This window comes from Juglans microcarpa x Juglans regia, chromosome 5D (genome assembly GCF_004785595.1).
Source record: "Juglans microcarpa x Juglans regia isolate MS1-56 chromosome 5D, Jm3101_v1.0, whole genome shotgun sequence".
NCBI classification, from domain to species: Eukaryota; Viridiplantae; Streptophyta; class Magnoliopsida; order Fagales; family Juglandaceae; genus Juglans; species Juglans microcarpa x Juglans regia.
The window spans coordinates 7,324,553-7,350,340 of record NC_054602.1 but is presented as its reverse complement, the minus strand read 5'-3'; the positions used below and the strand labels follow the sequence as shown (position 1 = coordinate 7,350,340).

General features: G+C 35.7%; 3 protein-coding genes across 3 annotated transcripts; 2 read left to right on the top strand and 1 right to left on the bottom strand.

Annotated features, from left to right (window-relative positions):
- Positions 1–992: 992 nt before the first annotated feature.
- On the bottom strand, positions 993–11,495 carry LOC121264816 (proteasome subunit alpha type-5). The gene is made up of 10 exons (XM_041168120.1): positions 11,367–11,495; positions 11,034–11,078; positions 10,867–10,948; positions 10,479–10,559; positions 9,609–9,722; positions 9,432–9,533; positions 7,795–7,853; positions 2,019–2,121; positions 1,577–1,642; positions 993–1,488 (listed from the first exon to the last, which is right to left on the bottom strand). Exons 2-10 carry the CDS (start codon positions 11,045–11,047, stop codon positions 1,396–1,398), a joined length of 714 nt encoding a protein of 237 aa, XP_041024054.1. The 5' UTR covers positions 11,048–11,078; positions 11,367–11,495; the 3' UTR covers positions 993–1,395.
- A 1,808-nt stretch (positions 11,496–13,303) lies between these two features.
- Positions 13,304–20,532, top strand: LOC121264815 (proteasome subunit alpha type-2-B). Its single transcript, XM_041168119.1, has 11 exons — positions 13,304–13,494; positions 13,589–13,665; positions 14,236–14,300; positions 15,220–15,266; positions 16,057–16,132; positions 16,647–16,714; positions 17,424–17,493; positions 17,860–17,945; positions 18,545–18,607; positions 19,026–19,091; positions 20,221–20,532. Exons 1-11 carry the CDS (start codon positions 13,454–13,456, stop codon positions 20,267–20,269), a joined length of 708 nt encoding a protein of 235 aa, XP_041024053.1. The 5' UTR covers positions 13,304–13,453; the 3' UTR covers positions 20,270–20,532.
- A 1,554-nt stretch (positions 20,533–22,086) lies between these two features.
- LOC121266454 (glycine cleavage system H protein 2, mitochondrial-like) lies at positions 22,087–25,319 on the top strand. The gene is made up of 3 exons (XM_041170271.1): positions 22,087–22,309; positions 24,223–24,482; positions 24,959–25,319. The coding sequence occupies exons 1-3, from the start codon at positions 22,231–22,233 to the stop codon at positions 25,085–25,087; spliced, it is 468 nt and encodes a 155-aa protein (XP_041026205.1). The 5' UTR covers positions 22,087–22,230; the 3' UTR covers positions 25,088–25,319.
- Positions 25,320–25,788: the final 469 nt, after the last annotated feature.

Sequence of the window (25,788 nt, the reverse complement as noted above, 5' to 3'; positions counted from 1 at the left end):
CATTCATCTATCCATCAGTTTCCCTTATACCACCCATAAACATGTGTCCGTAATTTCAGGCTGTCACCACGCCGTTTTCTTAGTAGTAGTTCATCGTCTAATAATTTCACCCTGAAATGCGCAATCCACGGTTGTCTTGAATGGAAGAGGGAGAAAAAGGCAGCAACTACAGTATTTTAAAGTTGAGTAATTTTATACATTAGCTATCATTTTCGAGAAAAGTTACATTTGAACAGTGAGTTAAAATAGTTAAAATAAAAATTAAATTAAATATTATTAAAATATTATTTTTTAATATTATTATTATTTTTAAATTTAAAAAAATTAAATTATTTATTATATTTTATATTAAAACTTGTAAAAATTATTATGATAAGATGAAATCAGTTAAGATAGTTTGAACCCTCTCAATCCAAACCAAGCCTAATATTAAAAATTGAGACAACACACCATAGGCGTTTAAGTTAAAAAAGAGTATATCGCCTCGCAGACACTAGTAATATCTCAAATATCTGTAAATAATAATAAAATAATTTGTGCCAAAGGCGTTTAAACTAGATGACATAAAGCCTGATCGAAGAACCAAATTCAAACCCCCAACCTCTCTCTCTCTCTCTCTCTATATATATATATAATAAAATAATTTGTGAATAGTAATAAATTTTTTTATTTAAGATATTTTATTGAATTTTAAAAAATAAGAGAAAAAAATTAAATAAAATTATTATGCAATTAAAAAATTTAATATAATTTTCATTTTGAAATTTGAAAATTTGTACTGAATTTTGTATTTTGTTTGAAAGTATAGAAAAGTTGTATTGGATTTTGTGTTTGGATAATAATTAGATGAAAAAATTGAAAATTTGAATGTGAAATGCGTTTTATGGTTGAGTGGATGTTTGGGAAGGAAATTATAAAACATTACGAGAACAGTTGGGTGTCCAAACAAGCCCAAGACCTTCACTGCCTACTCTTTCAGGAACTGTAGTAGATAGAGCAATTATCCAAGATTACTAATTGAAATGGATGGCCTAAAAACAAATGTTATGCATAATCAAGAAGCAAACAAAGTAGACTAGTATATCGAGTGGAGTTCCTCAAGTTTGCATATCTAAACTCAGCAAGTTCAGATAATCAAGCATGTTTACCTGCCAGCCAGCTTTCGCTAAGCAGTAGTTTTCTGTTCTGTTCCTATGAAATGCTTCCAGAATCCATCATGAGCTTTCACCTTGATCGAGTAGGATAAATTTTATGGGACCCCCAACTAGGCACCACCACAGTACCACATCGCAGAAACAAATACAATCTTTCCCCAAACAAAGTCATTAAACAGTCTTGCAACAATAGGAGAAGGGGGCAACACTCGGGGATAATTTTCCATGAGAGGAATCGTACTCATAGGCGGTTAATGACAGCTTCCACCTCCGAAGGGGTATACAGATGGTATGTTGGAGCCACCTTTGCAATATCAACATTATTGGGGGTCACCTGGGTTCAACAGCATAGTTAATCAATGTGTTAAACACACGCTATGGATAAACTGTACATTAATCTCCAATTTGAGGAAAGTCTTTACCTTTTCTTCCATAACCTGCCTCAAAATGGAAAGAGCAATGGTTTCAGCTTCTTGAAGAGTGATGTCCTGCAAACAATTACCAATATGATGCACCCCTTCAATTCTTCAAGTTGAAATTAATTATATGCAGACAATAGAGTAAAAAGAACATGTTATCTTGACTTGGACCGGATCACTTCAAATACTTCCTACACCATTGAACAACGAAATTAAAATATTTTTGAAGTAGCTGAAAAGTTGAACTAGGTCCTAAACTGACAAAAGCACGAAATTCGGCATTGAAGAGGTGGAAAAAACCTACTTGCACAAAAAAGCATGCATACAGAGACATAAAAGCAGAGATAAGTCATTATATTGCTCTAGCAGAAGGCATGCACACATGAGTACAAGAAGAAATACTTTATTGCAGAGAACGTGCACGCGTGCACACTTGGAAAGATACCTTGTTGTATTGCTCTTGCAGAGAACTGTCTGCACCCTCTGAACCCGAACCAATAGCTTTTGCATTGCATTGCCAAAACGTGCCAGATGGATCAGTATAGTATCTGCATTCAATGAGATAGGGTCAAATAGAAAGAAAACAGCAGCTTATGCATACCATATGCAATACCGACTTCAGCAGCTACTCAAAATGGGGAAAAATAATATGTAATCTAGGAATATTCCCATCTCGGCACTCCTGCAAATAACTGTCTCATACATCACTAAAGGGAAACTAAAGTGGAAATCTACAACCAGCCTTCTTTTCCTTTTTTGCAGCATTTATGTCAACTACAGTGAATGTGTATGCAATAAGCTACTGCAAGCAGTACAGTTTTGCCAATAGTAGTTTACAAACAGAACAATATTTTTAAAACATTTTTTTATCAGAGGAACAATTCTAAAACATGACATTATTTTTTTATATACGTAATATTTAAAATATGATATTAAGACCACATGGGAATGGGTATTGCCACAATAATCAGGTATCTCATGACACATGATTACAAATACAGAGAACTTCACCACTTTCATCTTTTTTTTCGACAAGTACATCACCACTCATCTACTGTTCAAACCTTTTTTTTTTAAGTAATCAAGACGTTTTATTCATAATAATAGGCAAAGCCCAAGTACACAGGAAGTATACATGAGAAATACCTATCTATAATTTACAATTGAAAGAAGAAAATCATGGACATTAAGTCCATTACAAACATTAGCCCCCGCCCAAGAAAATAATGTTTTAAAGGAAAAAACTTTCAGCTCCTCCATTGTTCTCTCTTGGTTTTCAAAGCTTCTATCATTTCGCTCCCGCCAAATACACTAACACATACATATAGGGACCATTTTCCATATTGCTGCAACTTGTGTATGTCCTCGAAGGCCTCTCCAGCATGCTAGAAAGTCCAACAATCTGCCAGGCAAAACCCATGATAAACCAAGTCCTCTATAAAAATCATCCCAAAGAGTCCTAGCCACCTCGCAATGTAGAAACAAATGATCAACAGATTCACCATCTTTCTTGCACATATAACACCAGTCTAATACCATTAATCGACATCTCCTGAGATTATTCGTGGTGAGAATTTTGTCCAAAGCTGCTGTCCAAACAAAAAAAGCTGCTTTCGAATGAGCTTTGGTCTGCCAGATGCTCTTCCATGGGAATGAGAGCCTACCCGGGTCTGATAAAACTCTGTGAAATGATCGGACCGTAAATTTACCTTTTTTGGAAGGGCTCCAAAGCATCCTATCCATCATACCCTCGGTCATACGTATTGAATACAAAGCTGTATAGAAGTCTGAAATAACCTCCAACTCCCAATCTTGGGCTGCCCTAGTGAAGTCCACATTCCATTGAGGGGAGCCATTAGAAAAAGCCAAAAGGTCCGCTATCGTTGCATCCTTTACTCGTGCTAACTCAAAAATAGCGGGGAAGGTGTCTTTGAGACAACTTTCACCACACCATTTATCATGCCAAAATCTGACGCGAGAGCCATTGCCCACAACAGTATGTGTCTGTCTCCTAAAAATCTCCCAACCCTTCCTAATGTTTTTCCACAACCCTACCCAATGTGAACCACGTACCTCATTCGAGCACCAACCACCCCATGCTTCCCCAACCTGTGCATCAATAACAGACTTCCACAAAAACCCTTGTTCTTGTTGGTACCGCCACAGCCATTTACCCAATAAAGCTTGATTGAATTTCATCAAATTATGAATACCCAAACCACCCCCAAAAACTGGAATGCATACCGTGTTCCAATTGACTAGATGGAACTTGAACTCATCCTCCAAACCACTCCACAAGAAATCACGTTGTAACTTCTCAATACGGTTGGCAATCTTTGCTGAGAGTGGGAACAATGATAAAAAATAGGTGGGTAGGTTAGAGAGAGTACTTTTAATCAATGTAAGCCTACCACCTTCGATAAAGGCTTCTTCTTCCAAGATGCTAGCCTACGCTCCACCTTTTCAACCACTGGATCCCAAATCTACTTTGATTTGAAGGAGGCACCCAATGGTAATCCAAGGTACAGAAGAGGTAGAGAAGATACCTTACACCCCAAGAGAGAGGCTAGAGTTGCCACATCAAGAACATTACCCACTGGCACCATCTTAGACTTTGCCAAATTAACTTTCAAACCCGAAACGACTTCAAAACAAAGAAGTAGAGCCCTCAAAGATTGGATATGCCCAATATTTTCTCCACAGAATATAAGAGTGTCATCAGCAAACAACAAATGAGAAATATTAAGAGAACCATTCCCTACCGGGAAACCGTGGAGAGAGCCGCCTTCCACAAGACCTACAATCATCTTACTGAGGGCTTCCATGACAAATAGGAAGAGTAATGGCGATAGGGGGTCTCCCTGTCTCAACCCACGAGAGGAGTTAAAGAAGCCCACTGGAGAACCGTTCACCAAGATAGAGAATCGAGCTGTTGAGATACAAAACTCTATCCATTTCCTCCATCTCTCTCCAAAACCACATCTTTCAAGTAAATAGAGCAGAAATTTCCAGTTGACATGATCATAGGCTTTTTCCCTGTCTAGTTTGCAGATTAACCCAGGTTCCCGAGATTTGAGACATCCGTCCAACACCTCATTTGCAATTAGAACCGAGTCAAGGATTTGTCTACCTTTAACAAATGCGTTTTGTGGCTTCGAGATTAACTTCTCCATCACCGTACTCAATCGGTTTGCTAGCACTTTGGAGAGAATCTTATAGATCCCAGTCACAAGGCTAATAGGACGATAATCACGAACATCCACTGACCCTACCTTTTTTGGTATGAGTGCTAAGAAGCTGGCATTAAGACTTCTTTCAAAACTAGCATAAAAATGAAACTCTTGAAAGACCCGTATAAGGTCACCTTTGATCACTTCCCAACAGGTTTGGAAGAAACCTATAGTAAAACCATCAGGGCCAGAGGCCTTATCACTAGCCATGCCACGAACAACTTTGCATACTCCGTCATCTTCAAAGGGCCTCTCCAACCACTCCGCACCCTCTTGATCTAAAGCTGAGAAAGTCAACCCATCTACTAACGGTCTCCAAGATTGTTGTTCAGTTAGGAGATGTTCATAATATTGTCCCATGTGCTCCTCAATACTTGGCTGATCCAAAAAAACTACATCATCAACCATTAAAGTATCTATAGCGTTGATCCTCCGACGCAAATTAGCCACCCTGTGAAAGAATTTTGTGCATCTATCTCCCTCCTTAAGCCATAAAGTCCTAGATTTCTGTATCCAAGAGGTCTCTTTCAATAGTAATACTCGTTCAAGATCTGTAACTAACTGTCTCTTGCGAAATTTTTCAGCTTCGTTCAGAATTCTTGCCTCCTCCTCCCCCTCCAGGCCCTGTAACTCCTCTGTAAGGGAAAATCGTTGTAATATAATATTGCCAAACACTTGTTCATTCCATAACTTCAAGTCATATTTCAACGCTTTTAGTTTCCTTGCTAGAATGTAGCTTGGAGATCCTTGAAATTCATACGAAGACCACCATTGCCTGACCCTGTCTACAAAACCATCAGATTTAAGCCACATATTTTCAAATTTGAAATACCTTCTGCCTCCTTGGATGCCTCCACAATCCAAAAGGATAGGGAAGTGGTCGGAACAAACTCTAGGTAATCGTCTTTGAATAACTTCAGGAAAGTGTGATTCCCAATCTGAAGTTAACAAGAATCTATCAATTCTCGACCAAGAAGGGATATCTCGAGTGTTGGACCAAGTATATAAGCCTCCCGTTAGTGGAATATCCATTAGCTCTTGTTCTGAAATAAAACTAGAGAATTCCCTCATAGTGGGAGTGATGTGGGTTGTACCTGACCGTTCACTCGGGAAACAAGATACATTGAAGTCTCCCCCCTATACAACTTGGTAATTCCCACCAACTAAGGATTCCGGCCAATTCTTCCCATAATAAGCTTCTTTCTGAGTTACTATTCGGACTATATACACCTGCAAATACCCAACGGTACCCATCTTCTACATTTACAAATGAGCACACCACAGTGAATTCACCCACACATTCCTCTACTCTTTCCACCACTCTTTTATCAAACATAATAAGAACACCACCTGATGCACCTTTGGAAGGTAGATACGACCATCCAACATGCTGCCCTCTCCACAAACTACGAATTATTTGCCTTGTAATTAGTTCAAGTTTGGTCTCTTGCAAGCAAATGATATCACCCTGCCATTGTCGAAGTAAGTTTCTGACTTGGAGTTGTTTGGCCTGTTCGTTCAGCCCCCATACGTTCCAAGATATAATTTTTGGTTTCATAACAAAACCATCGTAGCCCTTCCCTTCCCACACCCCCGACAAGAACTACGCTCTCCTCCATCATCATTCATATCCCACATAAGCCTCTTAAGTTCTCTCTCTCTCTTTTTGTCCAAAGCCTCCGAGGGATCAGCTTTAGTAAGTGTATTTGCAGCTTCAACAGCTGTGAGTAAAGCCAAAAATTCATCTTCAAACCCCACACATGTAATCCCAACAAGATGTTTGATCTCCATAGCTGTTTGTATTACCCAATCTGAAACCTTAGGATGAAACGATTTCAAAGGAGTGGGTTCTATCCCCTCAACAGGGCATTTGCTCCTCACTGTATTCACCCTTTCTTCGATCATCATCTCCCCTCTATTTGGAGGGTCACAAACCACCAAAATACCTTCCATTGCACTGTCCTCTGAATTACCCAGCCTTCCCCCACTATGATGGTCCTCCAAACTGAGTTTCACGGCAGCAGGAGAAAGTTCCAGTGTCAAACACACTATCTGGGCAGCTGAGGGCACCATGGGTGACCCAGAACTTAACTGGTATGACATTCCAACATTGCACATACAAAGATTCGCGAGAAGTAATAACTACAGCCACATTGTGCTGTGTTTATATGACTAGATTAGCATTCTGAGCAGTCTTAAGTCCATAGGTTACAAAATAAGAGTAGGCATTGGTCTCAGCCTACCACCTGAACAATGCACATCCAGGTATGATTCTACAAATCATTTTGAAAGTTTATAACAATTGATAAATTTATTTCTTTTCAGAAGTGTAGTAGTTGCCTATGGCCAATTCTCACACCCCAACTTCCATTAGTTGAGGAGCTGAATAAATAAACAAAATATAGGTATTCATGATCATGCTACTTTTGTGCATATTAATGAAGTTCCTTTTTTATTGGCACCGGGTGTTCGGGAACAGCAACCCGACTAATGCCGGGGGAACACAGGCCCTCGGCAAGGAGTTTACTGGAAGTACACCTCAGGTAATTCAAGGAGAATTGTTTGCACCCAAGAGGATTCGGACCTTAGACCTAGAGGGAGCATACCACCAAGACCAAGGTCTTTACCACTTAAGCCAACCCCTAGAGGTTTTAATGAAGTTCTTTCTTTATTAATTATCAAAAATAAATTTTTAACCTAGAATGCATTCCCTAAATGTGAAGTCCCAGAGGCCTATACTAACTCGTTTCCTAAGTTATGCCAAACCACAAAAAGGTAAGTTTAGCCCCTCTTCCCCCCCCCCCCCCCCCCAAAAAAAAAAAAGGATAATATTTAGGGGAAATTTATAGTTCCATATTATGAACCGGTAAGGGTCTGCAAATACTTCAATTAAACAGGTATAACTTAACCAAAATTCCATTTTAACCCTTTTGTAGGACCATATCTATACACAGTAAATCTAGTATGTACACCAATCATACTAGTACTTACAAGCTGGGCCCATTCTCATCATGGCCAGCAATGAGAAGAGAAACTCCAAAAGGTCGAGACTGCACAAGAGAATATCATACATAAGAGAACATTTAAGGATGAAACATATAGGCTCTAATATCAAATTAGTAAAGAGGATCTGATTTAAAAACAAGTAAAAACAATGTAATTGCGAAGTGAACATGACTCTATAGATACTGCAATGTTGTGTCTTGATAAAAAAAAAAAAAATGAAAGAGGTATCTGGAACAACAGAGTCCCGCTTGAAAGGTCCTAGAAGGCGAGTGCCGGTAAGAATAATTGTAAAAGTGTGAGTATAAAATGTGAATTTCTTGAAGAACACGTAAAATTCACAAGAATTACCTAACAGGGACTTTTTCTGCTGCATAAATACAATTCACACAATTCACATTGACACAGAATTGAATCCATGACCTAATACTTCACCTCTCATTTATGGAGAAGGAGATGCCATTCAGTCCAAAGACCATTGGCATATCCCAAACAGAGGCCTGCACCACCATGCTGGTCATATTTTATAAAAAAACCAAATTTCCCATATTAACAACCTGGATATTAGGATATAATAAGTTGTAGATCTCAGGTTTGTTCAAAAATTGGAAGAGCCAACAAAATAGATTATATATTTGAAGCAATAGTTCAGAAAAATATTAGAACACTCGCAGAGGATCTGACGCAAAACACAGGGTTTGGCATCTGATATTACTTTTCCATTAACAAGGACCCATGCTTCTTAGAGGGATTAAGTTCTACAGCCAACTTCTCAGACCACCACTTAAACCTAAGATGTTGGATTCAACTCCATTAGTAAATCTGTTTGTTTGTTAACATGTTCATTTTATGACTTCTTTTATTGATGTTGAGCCATAATTACTCATCAAAAGGAGTTTTTTTTAGTGTGAATACGCACCACCTTCCATAATTGAAATCCCCTCAAGAAAAAAGGCATCCTCCAAAATGATGTCATGGGTTTTGTGCATATTGTAATAAAACTAAAACTTAAAAAAGAAAACAAGAAAAGACCCGCCACAACCAGAGATTCTAGCATCAGATTTCTCTGGATTTACAATCATCCAACAGTTCCCGGTGAATAAATGGTGAAAAGTTTTAAGTACTGAAAAACAATCCAACATGCCACATTGGATAATTAGAAAAGGTGGCAACTAATGTAAAGACACTGTGCCCAAAAATAAAATTGAACTCCAAAAACAACTAAAAGTTGTCATATCCACGTTAAAGTAAGAGGGAGAAGAAGGAAACAGCTTAAAGAGAAAGGGGGGGGGGGGGTGGAAAGAGTACAAATTATAGGAAACCAATCAGAACTCATTGTGTTGGATCTGGTGTGTTTACTTTTTTTTACAGGTGAATGTTCTTTCTGTGGTATATACATGTCAGCATACCGCATGAAATATGAAACCATGCATATCTTGAGCTGAAATCAAACAAAAAAAGTGAACTAGAAAGGAGCTATATACAAAGATACAGTGTGTAAGTTATCAGTTGCAACTTAACCTATTCACCGGTGTTTTTTCTTTGGCTTTATACATTTCACCATGCAATCATAAGCAAGTGAGTAAAATATTATCATCACTACTGCAAGGTGAAGTGACCATTACCATGGATTCTTCGTCACCTTCGCCAAATCGTAGGGCCAGATCACAAAGAGCTTGGGTTGTAGACTCCACAGTCATTGGCTCACCATAGGAGAACCTATGGTTCTGAAAAAGATCAACTAAATATATTTAGTATAGAGCAATTGTTTACCACTTGCACATCAGTAACAAAAACCATACCTGAGTTTCCACACGTGCATGCTCAACAAGTGTTCGAGCATCAGCAATCAGTCCACTCATGGCACATCCTATATGGTCATCAATTTCCATGATTTTCTCCACACTGCTGGGTTCCTGAAATAAAAATATAGACAAAATGAAGTCTCAAGAAGTGGAAATCATCTATGTCTCGTATAGCAAGAAGAATGGTTACATCTGCAGCAAGAGGAGAATCAACCTATCATAGATAGAACCACTTTTCGTTTTCAAATGAATAATAGGTTCGGTCAGGCTATGATTTTTTTAAACAATATCCTATTTACATCTGATTGCAAGTACTACTGATCTTAATTTCACTCCACGGTTCCTGATTTTCATATTAATTTGGTAATTTCCTCAACGTACCTAAATAAAACAATTAAACAAATATGATAGAACATTTCTAAGGTATTCTCTTAATTCTTATACAAATAAATAGGTTTCGAGTATCATACCCATATTGCGTAACATTATGTTTTAACAAATATGCATAGACAATTATAACGAATAGTCAAGACGCTGTTCTCGCACACCCAATGCCAATAACCCAAAAAAAAAAAAAAAAAATTATAAGGAATAATCCTTAAAATTTAGTCCCTGGCTTTGGCCCCCTGTTAAGGTGGGGTGAGGTTTTGGTAGGTCTTAGTTTCGAATCTGTTGAAATGAGCACACAAACATATAACACTAGTAGTTTTGACAAGGCATTGATGGCATCCGATATAGATGGAATTGCATGCAATATTTCCATCCGAAAAAATTAAATAGAAAAGGTACTTTTCTGCAGTATTAAATTAAACTAAATATAACTCTTTAACTGTTAAAAAAATAGGTCACAAAAGGTTAAAGGCTAACCAGCAGTGGCGAAGTGATACGTTTCTCAACTGCAAGAACGACGCCTTCTTTTGTCTTCAACCCAATTGCAGTTGAACCCAGCTGAAAATTCAACCGACAGCAATATTACATTTACAATCAGAACCGCTTGACCACATTTTTTACCTATAAGTCATTTGACCACAAACTAATGACAATAAGCCGTACAGAAAGCGTGGATCGTCCAAAGTTTTTTCAGGAGCTATTTATTAGTGGGCATGAGAACAAGGTCTTGTTTACTTGCTTATTTTTTAGTTCACCGTTTTTTTTTCTTCTTCATTTCTCGTTAGTAATGTTTCTTAGAGGGAAAAAACAAAATAAAATATTCCAAGGTAATAACAGAAAATTAAGCAAAGGAAGAGTGGATTACCTTGATGGCCTCGATGGCATATTCAACCTGAAACAACCGCCCTTCAGGAGAGAACGTGTTGACTCCTCTGTCATACTCAGTCCTTCACACAAACAAAACAAAAATATTATATGTACTAAGCAAAATAAATATACCCTAGATATATAGGAGTTAAAAATGTATCTCACCTAGTGAGAAACATCTTTGATGCAATTCGACGAAAACCCTAGGACCTGCAGAAGATAAATCCTATATCAGTACCATGTGAGACAAGATTCCGTGTTTTCATACGAACATTCGACTCAATAGATGAGCGTATGAACAAACGCGTTGATTTTTTCGGGAACCAGACAGAAAATTGGATAGAAGCAGCTAAAATTGTGGAAAACTCAAAATAAATCTAAAATACTGACGGATAAAGACTAACGGATCTATCGGATATCGAGCACTGGAAACGAGCTTTTTCTGTATCAGGGCGAGGGTTCTATAACCAGAGAATTCAGAGAGAGACAGAGAGTTACCGGCTTGAATGATAAATGTGTGCGATGAACGGAGAGCGGGAGAGAGAAAGAGAGAGAACTGAAGATCGAGCGTGGGAGTCTTGAGGGAAAACAGAACAGAAAAGGGTTGAGGTTTCTTGAGGAAGAAGGCTTTTCTTTTCTCATGGATCTGGGCCTTTTATTGCATCTCTGGGCACTGGAGAGTTGGACTTGGACCTGATCATGGGTTGGGCTTAATCCCACTTTTAAATTCTAGGAAACGGTATTTGATTTTCCTTTGATAATTAAACAATTCTCTATAAATATACTTATTTATTTAGTCAAATGAATGTACCAATCACATCAAATTACGTGTGCATTGTCTCCATTATAAGGATAATAATTTATAAAAATATTATTTTAATATATTTTCTATAAATAGAGTTAAATATGCTACAAGAAGTATATTGATAATGTTTGCTATAACTTTTAATTAGTGAATATCTCTAATCTCTAATAGATTTTAATTGATCAAGCCTAAAGAAAATCTAAATCTTCACGGTTACGAGAGATTTTGATAGTAAGTTGAGATAAGATGAAAGTTGAATAAAATATTTGTTAGAATATTATTTTTTAAAATTATTTTTATTTTGAAATTTAAAAAAGTTGAATAGTTTATTGTATTTTGTATGAAATTTTTATAAAAATTATAATGATTAAATGAGTTGAGATAAAATGAGTTTGAATGAGTTACCTTTAACAGAGGAGATAAAGTTGTTTCTACGTGGAGGAAACTTTTGGCATATTACTGCTTTATATTGTAATCATGTAATTAGGGATATTTGAGTGTATCAGACACTAAGTATCAACTCAACTAATCTCTTATGAATGAAACTTTAAGAGAGGGGAAAGAATAAGGGGTTGTTTTGGAAATATAGCTCATTTCATTTAAAAAATCATCATAATTTTATTTTAAAATATCATTCAAACGTAAATATATTATTTTTAATTTTTTAATATAATTACTAACTAACATTCAAAATTTCTCAAAATTTAAAATAAAAAAATAATACTACATTTCCAAATTTTAAAATAAAAATATATTAAAAAATTATACTCTAATAATATTTTAACTTTATAATATTTTTTATTCAGTCTTGTATTTCTCATTTTCTAATACTTAATAAAACATTTTTAACTCAAACTATTTCACAATTATTCATAAATTATTCATAAAATTATCATCTCATCTCATTCTATGCATCTCCTAAATCAATTGAATTGTCTTTTACAATGACATAAAATTTACTATTCAAGAGACAACTCTCTTTTGAAGTAGAGTATATACATGCCTCTAGCTCCATCACTGTCGAGCCGTTGTTTATAAGGCCTGGTTTGGTTATATGACCTTACATAGTACATAGTGTAAAGCATGAGTTATTTTATTTTCAACATACATAGTAAAGTATTTACATAATATAATCTCATTTAGAAAATAAATTTTAAAATTTGAATTTTATAAATTAATTTTTATCATTTAAATAATGTACTTTATATACTGATTTGAGAATATAATAACTCGTTCCTTACAGGCGAATGCTTATAATCTTGATGAGATTGCGTTTGAATGTTAAACTGAATTGAGTTGAGATGAGATAGTAACATATTGTTAAAATATTATTTTTTAATATTATTATTATTTTGAAATTTGAAAAAATTAAATTATTTATTATATTTTATGTTAAAATTTAAAAAAATTATAATGATGAATTGAGTTTGGTTTAATTTCCAAACATACTGATTCACGGTGGACATTGCAATTTTTTTTATAATTAGAGGGTGAATAGTTGTATTTTTATTTTGCATCAACAAAGAAAATAATGATTTTTCGTTATGGGCCGGCCCGATGCGATGAATCGAATAGTTGAGCCCACAAGAATTCCGGGCTGTTCCTTACCATAGACCCCCAAGTTCCAACATCTTCTCCTCCAAGAAATCTTTCGATTGTTCTCACTGGCAAAAAGGAAAACCCCCAAGAAATCCCTCACTCCCTCCTTTTGCTTCTCTCTGAAACAGATCTCTCAGGCTAAACACTCTCTCTCAGACAACAACTCTCTCTCTCAGACAACATGGGAGACAGTCAGTATTCCTTCTCTCTCACCACTTTTAGGTCAGTACAGTATATATTTACATTTTGATCTCGTATTCATTGTTTCAAATGGTTGTTATTTTTTATTTATTATATGTATGCTTTTGTCGAGTAGTCCTTCAGGGAAGCTAGTGCAGATTGAACACGCCTTGACGGCGGTCGGATCTGGCCAAACCTCTCTTGGAATTAAAGGTAATTTGCCTACTTTTTGTTTCACCGTCGTTTCCATTGTTTTATATTTTATTCTGGCATTTCGGGTTTGGTTAATATGCTTGCCAAGTATTTTCAAAACTTGCCAGAACAATAAATTCCGGGTTGTTTTATTGGCACCATTTTGATCGTTTTCTATTTGAAGATTGAAAATATTTGCGCAAGTTCAAGTTCATTGTGCTGGGCATATTGGTTTGCGTTGAAAAGTTTGAGATGGATCGTGGATTTATTTGTTCGCCATTTTTTATTTTTATAAGAAAGCCAAAATTTAGCAAGCATTTTGCTAAGGTTTGGTATTTTTGGTCATATCCAAGCATGGGATTGGTGGAAATTTTGAAATTTTAAACAAATAGTTATTGGTTATCACTTTGAGAAAGATTTCAAATTAGGGCGAGATTGTACGGTGAGTTGCAAATTTTGCCAGGTATTTTGTTGAATTTAAACAGCTGACTGTAGAACTGAGAAATAATTTTCTTAAATGTATTTATTGATTATATTTGGTAGCTTTACTTATCGGGAAAAATATTTATTGATTATATGTGGTCATTGCAGCTGCTAACGGTGTTGTTATTGCGACTGAGAAGAAACTTCCTTCTATCTTGGTGGATGAATCATCCGTGAGTAACTCTTTATATTTATGATTGTCATATGGATGTTTTGGCACTCATCAGTTTAGTATTTGCTCTCTTATTGGGCTATGGGTTGTGGTATTATAGACATGGGCTTATATCACTTCAAAGGAATGGTGATAAGCTTGTTGTGATATCCCATTGCTTGGGAAGGAGAAGTTCTTGCTCTTTATAGGGCTCTAATTGTATCATTGACTAGTCCTTTTGGAGTATAGACCATGTGATTTGGGCCTTTTATTGGGGCGTTACAAATGGTTTCAGAGCTTATCACAACCAGAAATGTGAGACTTGAGCCGTGTCACCTACAATGGACAGCCCCGACGAGGACGTCGGGAATTTAAGGGGGATAGATTGTGATACCTCATATGATATAGATAAGGGTAGGTGGTGTATGGGATCCCAGGAATGAGAAGTTTTTGCTCTTTATAAGGTTCCAATGGAGCTCCAATTGCATCATTGACTAGTCCTTTTGGAGTATAGGCCATGTGGTTGGGGCCTTCCATTGGGGCGTTACACTTGTAGACCATTTAGTATGAACTTAAATCTTATATGAATTTTCGTTTTTTAATTATCTTCAAATTTAAAACACTTGGAACGCTTTGATTGATATAATAACAAATTTAATGCACCTTTTTTTTGCGTCCTTTCTAAAAAGAGTAGCTTCATTAATGGCTTAATGTTATGTGACTGCTGCATTTGATTACTTGCGCACCTCCATGAAGTGTGGGGCCCAACCGTTTGATCAATGATGCTTATATTTTTAATGGGATGCACACGTTGCTGATTAGGATGAATTCAGTAGGTCAACTGTACAATATTTCTTTTAGTGTCACCCTCATTAATTGTTTGATGGAGCGAGAGGAGTTCGGAATTGGCTGTCAATAATATGCGATTTGTTTTGTTCCAGGTTCAAAAGATTCAGTCTCTCACACCAAATATTGGGGTTGTTTACAGGTTTGTCTTCTGTGCCCCTTTTCGTAACTTTGAAGGTTAAATTTTCGTATTCATGTTAAGGCAGTTTTGCTGCATCAAATGTCTAGTGCTAGTTGTAAATTTGGAACTCATTCGGTTTTTTCTCTTTTAACATGGCCTCTTAGTTAAAAGCTTCACAGAATTTTCTTTAGTTTATTATTTATTCGATAAGAACAAATACAAAGTTTATGTTTCAAGTTTTATATTTGCGAGGGGAAAGTTTATTTTGCTTAAGAATGGTATTCATTCTGTAAAATGGTAAGACTGAATACCTGTTTTTGATGTATAAAAAAGACTGGTGTTCAGTCTTACCAAAGTGCCGAAATCATTTACAGATTAGAGCTAGATGATAGGTTAAATGACATATAGACCCTAATCACTTCATATTCTAGCATGGGTTTGGCTTTGTGGCTCCTACAGATCACCCAACAACTTGATCTGGCATTATTTTCTAACATGGACACCTCTAAAGGGTGAAGTATCTGTGTTGGCCACCTAAATACAATAAAGGAAAATGGGAACACATTTAGTTAACTAGAAGAAGGTTGAAGTCTGGAAAACTGAGCTGTTTTTTTTTTTTCATTACTGAGATTTCATGATTAGAAAATTGTGGCTCCCAAAAAAGGTATCTACACATTTTTAGCACTTCTACCCGAGATTCCATGAAGTGCTTGTTTGCAGCCTACATGTATAGCCTTTCTTAGGTTATTTGGATTTTCTTGCCTATTCTTAAAGTGTTTGAATTTCAAAATAAATTATTTTTCTCCTGCAGCGGTATGGGTCCAGATTTTCGAGTTTTGGTTCGAAAAAGTAGGAAGCAGGCTGAACAATATCATAGATTGTATAAGGTATTTGTTTTTGTTTTTGTTTTGTTTTGTTTTTCCTGGCGTATCTCTCATTTTTTCTCTCCAATATGTTTAAAATGAGTTAATGACATGACCTATCAAAAAATAATAATAAGTTAATGACATGAAAATGGTTATCATCATGATGCAGTTTCATAAAACATCAGTGGCTTCCTTTCCCTTTTTTTTTTTCTTAAATCTACTTCCTTACTTGTATATGCTTCTTAAATAGTGTTTTTGTTTTAATTCCAATGGCCTTATTCACTTTTTATCTTGTTTGGGTCATGATGACATGTTCATGAAGATTTTCCTTAAAATGTAGTTGTCATGGTTGTAGTTGTAATTCTAGCATTTGTTGGTACTTAGTTTTGTGATTGTTTTATCGTGCCCTTTGCTAAATTAATTTACATTTTGTAGTAGAAGAATTTGATTCCTTGTTAGTGTATCTTACTAACTCAATTGCATGCTTTTGTATGCTGTAAAAACTGTAACTTGTGTGCTAATGTCATGATTGTAGGAACCAATTCCTGTCACACAACTTGTACGGGAAATTGCAGCCGTTATGCAGGAGTTCACTCAGTCTGGGTAGTCAACATTACCATTATTATGATATGAAATGGTTTACAATCATTTTTGGAACTGATCTGAAAGAGAGATAAATAAGTGTTTGGAATCTTGAAAATTAATTGGCCAATCTTAGGTCACTTAACACTCTGCGATTTTTGATGAAATGTATTAACCATTAGCAGACGAGATTAGGTGCTATCCATTTGGGAAGCATTGTCCCAAAATTAGGGAGCTCTGTGCTGCTTTGTCTACATAGGATGAAGAAGTGACGCTGCATAAGCACAAAGTTGGAGATGTGTTCTTTTCCTTTATTATAGAGTAGACGCTTAACTCTTTTCAAGAACCTGTGGTTTCTGAATTTTTAGCCATAACATCTACACCATAGGTTTTAATTACCTATTTTTAAGAGGTAAGAAAATAACGCAAGCACTGGGCAATATGAGTTTTTCCCCCTAGAAAAATGCTAGAAATCGAATGCTTGAAAAGCCTGCATTTTTTTTTACCATTGTTTAGCTTTAAAACTTCGGTTATTTGACTTCCCTATTGCTGACTTTCTTGTTCTTCATGTCATGGCAACAGCTGCCTTTGCATTTGTTATGGGAAATGGAAGTGTAATTAATAAGCTTGAGCTAAATTTGTTCTAGCCTCTGTACCAGGGAAGCATATCTATTCTTTTTCCTGCATTTTTTGAAGTTCAATATGGTTGGTTCTTTCGTTTTCTTGGCAGTGGTGTAAGGCCTTTTGGGGTATCTCTGCTGGTTGCTGGGTTTGATGACAATGGAGCGCAATTGTATCAGGTAATTTCTTTCACTGATATGAATAATAATGTTTCCAATGACTGGATGCGATACCCTGTTTATCATGAGGTCGGGTGTGTTTGAATTGATTGTGCCGGTGTTCAGTATCTTTTTCATTCTTTTTTAAAGAGCATTTGTTTCTATCATCTTCTCAAACTCAGAGTTCTGGCTACCTCGGAATGGTGAAAATATTCACTCATCTTGTTGCACCAAACAGAGTGTAATTATGATGAAAGAAAAAATTAATTATGAAGAAAAATGATGTATTTTCTTCTATAACTTTGGCATACAAGTTGATTATGAAAATATTGGTCGTTATTTTATATTTTACCGTCATCCAACACTTATTTTAAAATTTTATCCTAGGTGGATCCTTCCGGTTCATATTTCTCATGGAAAGCTTCGGCAATGGGGAAGAATGTCTCAAATGCAAAAACATTCCTTGAGAAGAGGTAATTGAATTAGGATTTTATTGCAACTTACATTTTAAAAATGGTGGTGGCTCTTTCTTAGTATTAACAATGAACTGAGGTCGAAGGAATGTTAGTTCTTTCACTTGACTTCAGTGTGTGATGTTATAATTTTTCGATCAATTGCATAATCTGGATGAAGGTTGTCCACTTTCCATCTTACTTTATGATGGACTGAATTGAGATTTTAACTCCAAATTTCTGGCACCTACAAAGGAGGGCTTATTAGTACCTCATATATGTCATCTGAAGTTCTCCTTGGTGGCCTTTTGGCTAAGATCAAGTGTAGGGTTTATATCATCCTCCGTGCTATGCCTACAAGTAATCCAACATTTTTTTTTTGGCTCTGCAACCAGCATACTCTCTACCCAACTGTCAACCAACCCCACCTAATTTCTACCAATGTTAAATATCATAATTTTTTTAGTAATTCTGAGTTTGTGGGAGAAATGTAAACTAACTAATGTTTGATGGTTTCACTCAACTTTCACATTTGTCCCCCCACTGTTTGTTCACTATCCCGATTCTTTTATGAATGACTTGATTTCAATTAAGTTGACTATATTTTCCTTGCCTTTTAGGTATACTGATGATATGGAGCTTGATGATGCTGTGCATACGGCTATTTTGACACTGAAGGAGGGGTAATAACTGCTGACTTTTCTAAATGAAATTAATTTATTAGCTGAGGATGGCTCAAAGTCAAAACCGGACATCTAAAACATACAATTGTAAAGCTAGCTGTTTTACTCCCATGAGGAATGAGCCATTGAATTTTAGTTTTAAAATATATAATTAAATATGTGAGTGTCTATCAATCTTACTTATCGAAGTATATATCTTGTAAGAGAAAAGGAGAAATTTTAAAATTCGGATTTATTGATAAATTATTACAGATATTGTTTTTGAACAGTAAACAAAATTTTATTGATATAGAAATAGGCAAGTGCCCAAGTAGACGGGACATATACAAATTAGTTTTCAGGAGGTCATTGGTCAAAGCTTGTTTGTTTTCAGGGTACTGTTTTTGTGACATAATTAGTTGCTTGTATTTTGGTTCAGTTTTGAAGGACAAATTTCGAGCAAAAACATTGAGATTGGAATAATCAGCACTGACAAAAAATTCAGGTAAGTGCTGTATTCCTTCTTCACGATGCTTGTAGATAGTATTACTCTGAGGCTCTGACATGGTGACATGGCTTATGTTTGTATGAGTTAGTGAGGACAAGCTGCTGGTTTTAACCCCTAGGGTTGGCTTAAGTGGTAAGAGCAATGTTAGATACAGTCGTGGAGTACACAAGCGCCACGCAATCATTTTGAAAAAGAGTGGGGTCTACTATTAAAAAATTAGTTTTTTTTCATGTGGGTCTCGTATCTATTCACTTTTTTTCAAAAGGATTGTGTGGCACTTGTGCACTCACGATTGCAAATATCATTTCTCAAGTGGTAAAGACTTTGGTCTTGGTGGTATACTCCATCTAGGTCTAAAGTAGAGTCCTCTTGGGTGCAAACAATTTTTAGGGGCCATCGGACTAGGGGAACTTTCCCTTGAATTATTTGAGGTGCACTCATGAAAATTCCTTGTCCCTTGCATGTGCACCCCCGGGATGAGTTGGGACTTTGTTCTCGGATACTTGGGTGGGGCTTTCAATGTTAGCCTTATCCATGTCTTCGGTTGTTGTGCTATTAAATAAAGTCTCAACTTTCATGATTTCCTTGTAACCGTTGCTAGTTTAGGCCTAACTAGGTGTAATCACATGTATACTTCCTGTGTACTTGGGATGTGTCTATTCTATATCAATAAAATATCTTATTACGTATCAAAAAATAAAATAAAATAAATAAATAAAGTCACCTATTTCCATGGGAACACTTAAAATAGTTCCGTTGACAAGACCACAAACTTCATTGGAGTTCCAGATCATACATATTGTATACATTGGTATATAATCCACAGACACGACTGGTTATTCTCAAATCATTTGTTAATAAACATGCAAAGTCCTGAATGAAAATGTATGCTGCTTCTTTGTCATTGCTAATTTCAGAATGGCAACATAAAGTTTCTTTTCCTTTTTGTCCTAAATTGCCTTCTCCCCGCAAAAACATACTTGTTGATGTTTTCTCTACCTACATATGATGCTGCCCCTCTTTAACTCGACTCTATTCATTCTCAGTCCTTAATGATTTTCTGATTCTAACATTTTTTCCAAATACCATGTTACTGGATTAATTCTCTTGTGCTTGCTTTTTGCAGAGTACTAACCCCGGCCGAGATAGATGATTATTTAGCTGAAGTGGAGTAAGCTTGCTGCTTGCTAGTGCCAGCCGGCTATGAATGGATTTTATGAATCAAACTTGTGTTCCATTTAACAGGGGTGATCAACTTGATGTTAGATTGAATCTTGTTGCGAATTGATAGGATTAAATTTCCAACCTGTTTGAATTGAAGCAGCAAAGCTGGTGAGCCGTTGGACTTTTTGTCCCCTCTCAGTATAATGCTGGTCTCAGACTGGCAAATACCTTGTCATCCAAAACTTCTCATCAAGAATGGCTTTTGACTGTTTAATCTCTTCAATTATGAAAACTATCTAAAGGGATCTAGCTCAATTGGTCTCCAATATTTCATTCAATATAAGAAGAAAAGCATGACTTTTCTAAAATTAGGTTTAATTCCTTTGCATTTCTTATATATTTATTTCTCTTAAACAATATTTTTTTTTGCCCACAAGTACATGGCATATAAACACTTGAAATTGGAACTTGCCTTCATGTCAACACTGTCATTTGACTATTTCATGCATCCAATATAACTATATTTCACCTGGGTTTTTAATTTGTAAATATTTGTGCTCCATCGTGACTGAGTTCAGCTAGATCAGATTTTCATTATTTTATGTGTAAAATATAAAAGTTGATGTAAGCTGATGAAAACCAATGGAATCATTGAACATCTGGGGTCTATGAATCATTTTTGCTTAAAAAACTTTCACAAGTCGCATTAAAATTTTAGTTAGCAATTAACAGATACTACCAAAGTTTACTTTAAAGAGTTATCACATTAAGAAACCCCATAGAATTTGACTTCATTTATACTTTAGACATAAAAATATTACACAAAATAAACTTACGAATTGATGTGGTTTGATATGGTACGTTAAATTGAATAGTTATTTTTATTATAAAATAGATCTAACGGATCACATTAAACTATATCAGTTTGTGGGTTTAATTTTGTATAATCTCTTTGTGTATGTAGCGATTTTCTTTAAAATATACACTGAAGTTTTAGTCGAATTAATATCTACCCTATAGTCTTAATGCTACTCTAATTTGAACCATTAGCAAGTCTTGATTTACTAAAAATGATGAAAACCCATATAAGTAGCAATTAATATTTATTTGGGTACCAAAAGTTTTTCTAATGTGTAATTTGATGATTTTGATACAACCCAAAATAGGCTAACTTGGCAAAAATATTTAGGAAAATTTAATTTAAGCGAAAATTCTAATTGATTTGTGCGTTTTCATTGGATTAAAACACTACTTGACGTTTATGTGAAGGGGTCGTTAGTGTCTAGAGATGCAACTTAAGTGGCTTACAACACTGCAATGCAATGATTTTGATATTATAAAATGGAAATACACATAAACATTTATAATTTAATTTTAAATAAAAACCCAAACTTTGAATTTATTGATAAATTGCCACTAATTTATATAACCCCCACTTGTATGAAGACAACTTCGGTATTCGGTACTATGAAAAATCTATAAAATTGTCATATACCACGTGGCATCAACATCATAGGCCACCACTCCCACCCACCAACTTCAGCCTAAGTTTGTTGACACATCGACCCGCCACCTTGTATATACCCTTTCTATAATATAAATTCCTAAATTTTGGGCTGTCGTGTTTTATTTATAAAAAAAATTTGCTGTTAGTTTTACGTTTTTTTTTTTTTTTTTAATATTTTATTAATATAATTAATTGTGTTATTTTTTTAATATAAAATAATTATTTTAATCAATCATATTAATAAAATATATAAAAAAAAATATGTAAAAATAATAGAACTCTTTATTCTCAGTTAAGATACCAAAAACAAAAAATATTACAAAAATATACTAATTCGAAGGGGTCGAGATCCCGACCCTTTGGAACACCTCCTACCAACTCTCCAAATCCCACCAATCTTATAAGAGAAACAATATCGTAGTCTGTTGGGCAAAGAAAACAGGGTTTTGTTTTTGGTTCCACGCTATGGCTTCCAGGTTGCTGTGGGCTTCAAGAGCTGCCTCATACCTCAGGATCTCAGTGTTCCACAGAGGCTTTTCTTCTGGTATATCACACTTTTCTTTCGTATTGTGCATTTCGTCTTGATGGGTTGTTGTTTATTTGCTTTTCACGTGTATACATTGATCGGAAAGAAGATGAATATTTGTACACGTGTCGTAGGCTTTGATGTGTATGTGGATCTCTCATTTGTTAAAATGCTTGATCTATGACTCCTCCAGCAGAACATGCTTTGTTTTTGTAATGGCATTTGTTTGTTTTTGTCATTGGTGTCGTATTTGCCTAGTTTTGGATGTTATTACTGCAGAGATCAATGAGTTTTTGAATCTAGCATTCGTATATTTATATTTTTTCTCCTCTAAATCCAGCGATTTGTCTCTGCGAGTTTTAGTCGTTGTAGTACTTCTTATAGCGCCGTCAGTCTCTCGATTGTGCTGCGAAATCTTTTTCGATTAATCTCAGGCAAATTATTTCTACGACATTTTCTTTTTAATGAAGAATGATACTTAAGCCATTGTCTGTAACATTTTATTTTGCAAAATGAAACATTTGATGTTGGTGTCAGAACGGACGATGATCTAGGCGACGATGGTGGAAAGAGTGGACTGTCGTTAGATCTCCTCTCCTGCGTACTCCTGTGGACCTGGGTGTGCTTTGCCTCTTTAATCTACCATCAGAATCAAAAGGGAAATAAAAGACTTTGAAAAAACAATATTTTCAGAGTGTGAATCGGAAAAAAGGCCAGTGTCTCAAGTAAACACTAGCTAGGGAAGACTTCACTAGTGTGTTAGATGGACTCTCTATTCATGGCAATCCAATGCATTTCATTCATATTGACATTGTTGCATGATGTCACATACGCATATACATACACAAGTGCTTCTGCACATCAGATAACCTTTAGGCGTACTATCATTATAGGTGGGAAATTTGAAATAAGCACACCATATTTTGTTTATACAAAATCTGGTTGAGAATTTCAAGTTGCTTGCTGTTGTATAACATAATTACCCAGAATGCTATATGGGTTCCAAATTGGATAGTTGCAACTACGTTGGGAGAAAGTGTATAGAAGTAAAATGGTTCATCAGTATCCCACTTGCGGAAAGTTTTACTTGGTTGTCATTGGACAATAGGACGCACTATAAAAATGCATGACCTGAAGACCTTTAATTTGTAGGACTTTGGAGAAAGTAATGTAAAGACAATAGACTGTTTTGTTTTTGGTGCTCATTCATTAATTTGAAGGACGTACTTATAAACAAACAATTTGAAGGGTTTTTTCATATCAACATAAGCGGTGAAAAAGCAGAATTTGTTTGTTCAAGGAGATAGAATAGCTTCATCTTCAAAGAAGGCATTTTATGGCTGTAAAAAGTGTTTGGATGCTTCAGCAAGCATATTAAGAGAGGTTCTTGTTTTGTTGATGTGCTCATCTCTTTCAATGCTTTTGTCGGAGTTTTAACTTCTCATATGAAGTCATCTAAAAAATATTTTAAAATAAAATTTTCCCCTATATGTCTACTGTGGTGCATTTGGAGGAAAAGGAGCGATCGGAACTTTAAAGACTCCAAACTTAGACGTATACAGGACAATTGCTATAGATTTCAATGGACCCGGCTTTCATGATTTTCTTGTATCTGTCCCTAGTTCTCGACTAAGTGTTTTCTCTTGTATAACTTGGGCTACGCATATTTTCATTTCTTTTAGTAAAATTTCCTTTACCTATAAAACAAAATGAAATGTCTAATATATGTCAGACTTAAAGATTAAAGATGTTTTGCTCACGTGCGATGATCTAGTTCATTGATTTTGCTGTCTGCTGTAATATCTCTTTTTCTTTTATCACTTCTGTCACATTTAATTCTGGGAAATCTAGAGATGCTTCTTTCTTTCTTGGATCACTAGAAGCTGACCTGCCTATTGTGCCTATACTTTTCTTACCCACTTTACGTGCAGTTCTGAAGGATCTTAAGTATGCGGACTCTCATGAGTGGGTGAAAGTTGAGGGAAATTCTGCTACTGTTGGTATCACTGATCATGCTCAAGATCATTTAGGTGATGTCGTGTATGTTGAATTACCGGAAGTGGGTGCTCCTGTAGAACAGGGAAGCGGCTTTGGTGCGGTTGAAAGTGTCAAGGCTACTAGCGATATTAATTCTCCTGTTTCAGGGAAAGTTCTTGAAGTTAACGAGGAGCTCAATGACTCCCCTGGTCTTGTGAGTCTCTAGTTCTAATTTGAGTTTCAGTTCTTTTTGTGACTTTTTTCTTTTCTCTTTTGGCCTGGATCAATTCAATTGAATTCATAGATTGGAAATGGAAAGAAAAGATGGACATTTTCCTTTTCATATTTGACTGAAACTCATTATCTCAATGTTGTAAATCATCTAGGGAGCCATACCAGAGTTTCAGTATGGTGCCAGTTAAACATATTCTGAATTTGGATTTTGCAATTGTTTAGGCTGTTGCAGTGGTACCCCAGCTTCTGTTTATTTACTGTACATGAAACTCCAAAGAAGTGCACTTGAACGTTTTTCACTTTTCTTTTCTTATTTAGGTAGATGGTGTTCATAACGTTGGAAATTCTTTAGCTTTTCTAGTTTTCTACCTTGGTGTAGTTTTGATTATACTTGTGCCATCCAGAATATGTTATGTCCCTCATTTTTATATTTCCTTTATGGTTATCTCTAAGTAGGTTAACTCAAGCCCATATGACAAAGGATGGATAATTAAGGTCGAGGTGACTGACAGCGGTGAATTGAAGAACTTGATGGATGCAGATCAGTACTCCAAGTTCTGTGAAGAAGAAGATGCAAAGCACTGACTAACTCTGGTCATGAAGAACTCTTGAAGTACTTCTCATGGCGGCATTGTTTCACGGATGATTACGATAAATCAATGAATCCGAATGGTTCAAAGTGCACATTTTCTTTCTTTATGTTTTTATCCAAACGTGTGCTTTTACTGCTCTTCTTTTGTGTCCTGAGAGCTATAAATTTAGTGGCTACTTTCTATCTTGATTAAGGGAATAATCAATTTAGCCTTGCATTTGATCTGCGATCAGGCTCTTAATGTGAACAATTTCTCACTGGCTGCCAGCGCTAGTGTTATATTCAAGGCGATTGATTAACACATATAAATCATTATTTAGTGCGGAGAAACTGTTTTGAACCCAATCAACTTGGATTGGGCTTGAGGGCTTAAGCTAAATTGTTTTCTTTTGCTCTATTGAGTTACTAAGTTGTCCTAGTGGCCCGTAGGCTTATTTTGTTGTTCATAGAAATTGGCCCATAACCTTCTTTTGTTGTTGACCTGTTGTTAGTCTCTATTCTATGTCAGAGTGGTATATGTACGGAAAGGAGGGTCTGGGGGTGATCATACGAAGGCTTATTAAGAATTCTCTTGTATTTCTGGAAGTTAGGGTTCCTCGAAATGGCCTGTTATCCCTTTACAATAATAATTCAGTTACAATCACTTCGTTCATTTCTATTACACTTCCTGAATCCACAAGAGTTTCTTCTCCGT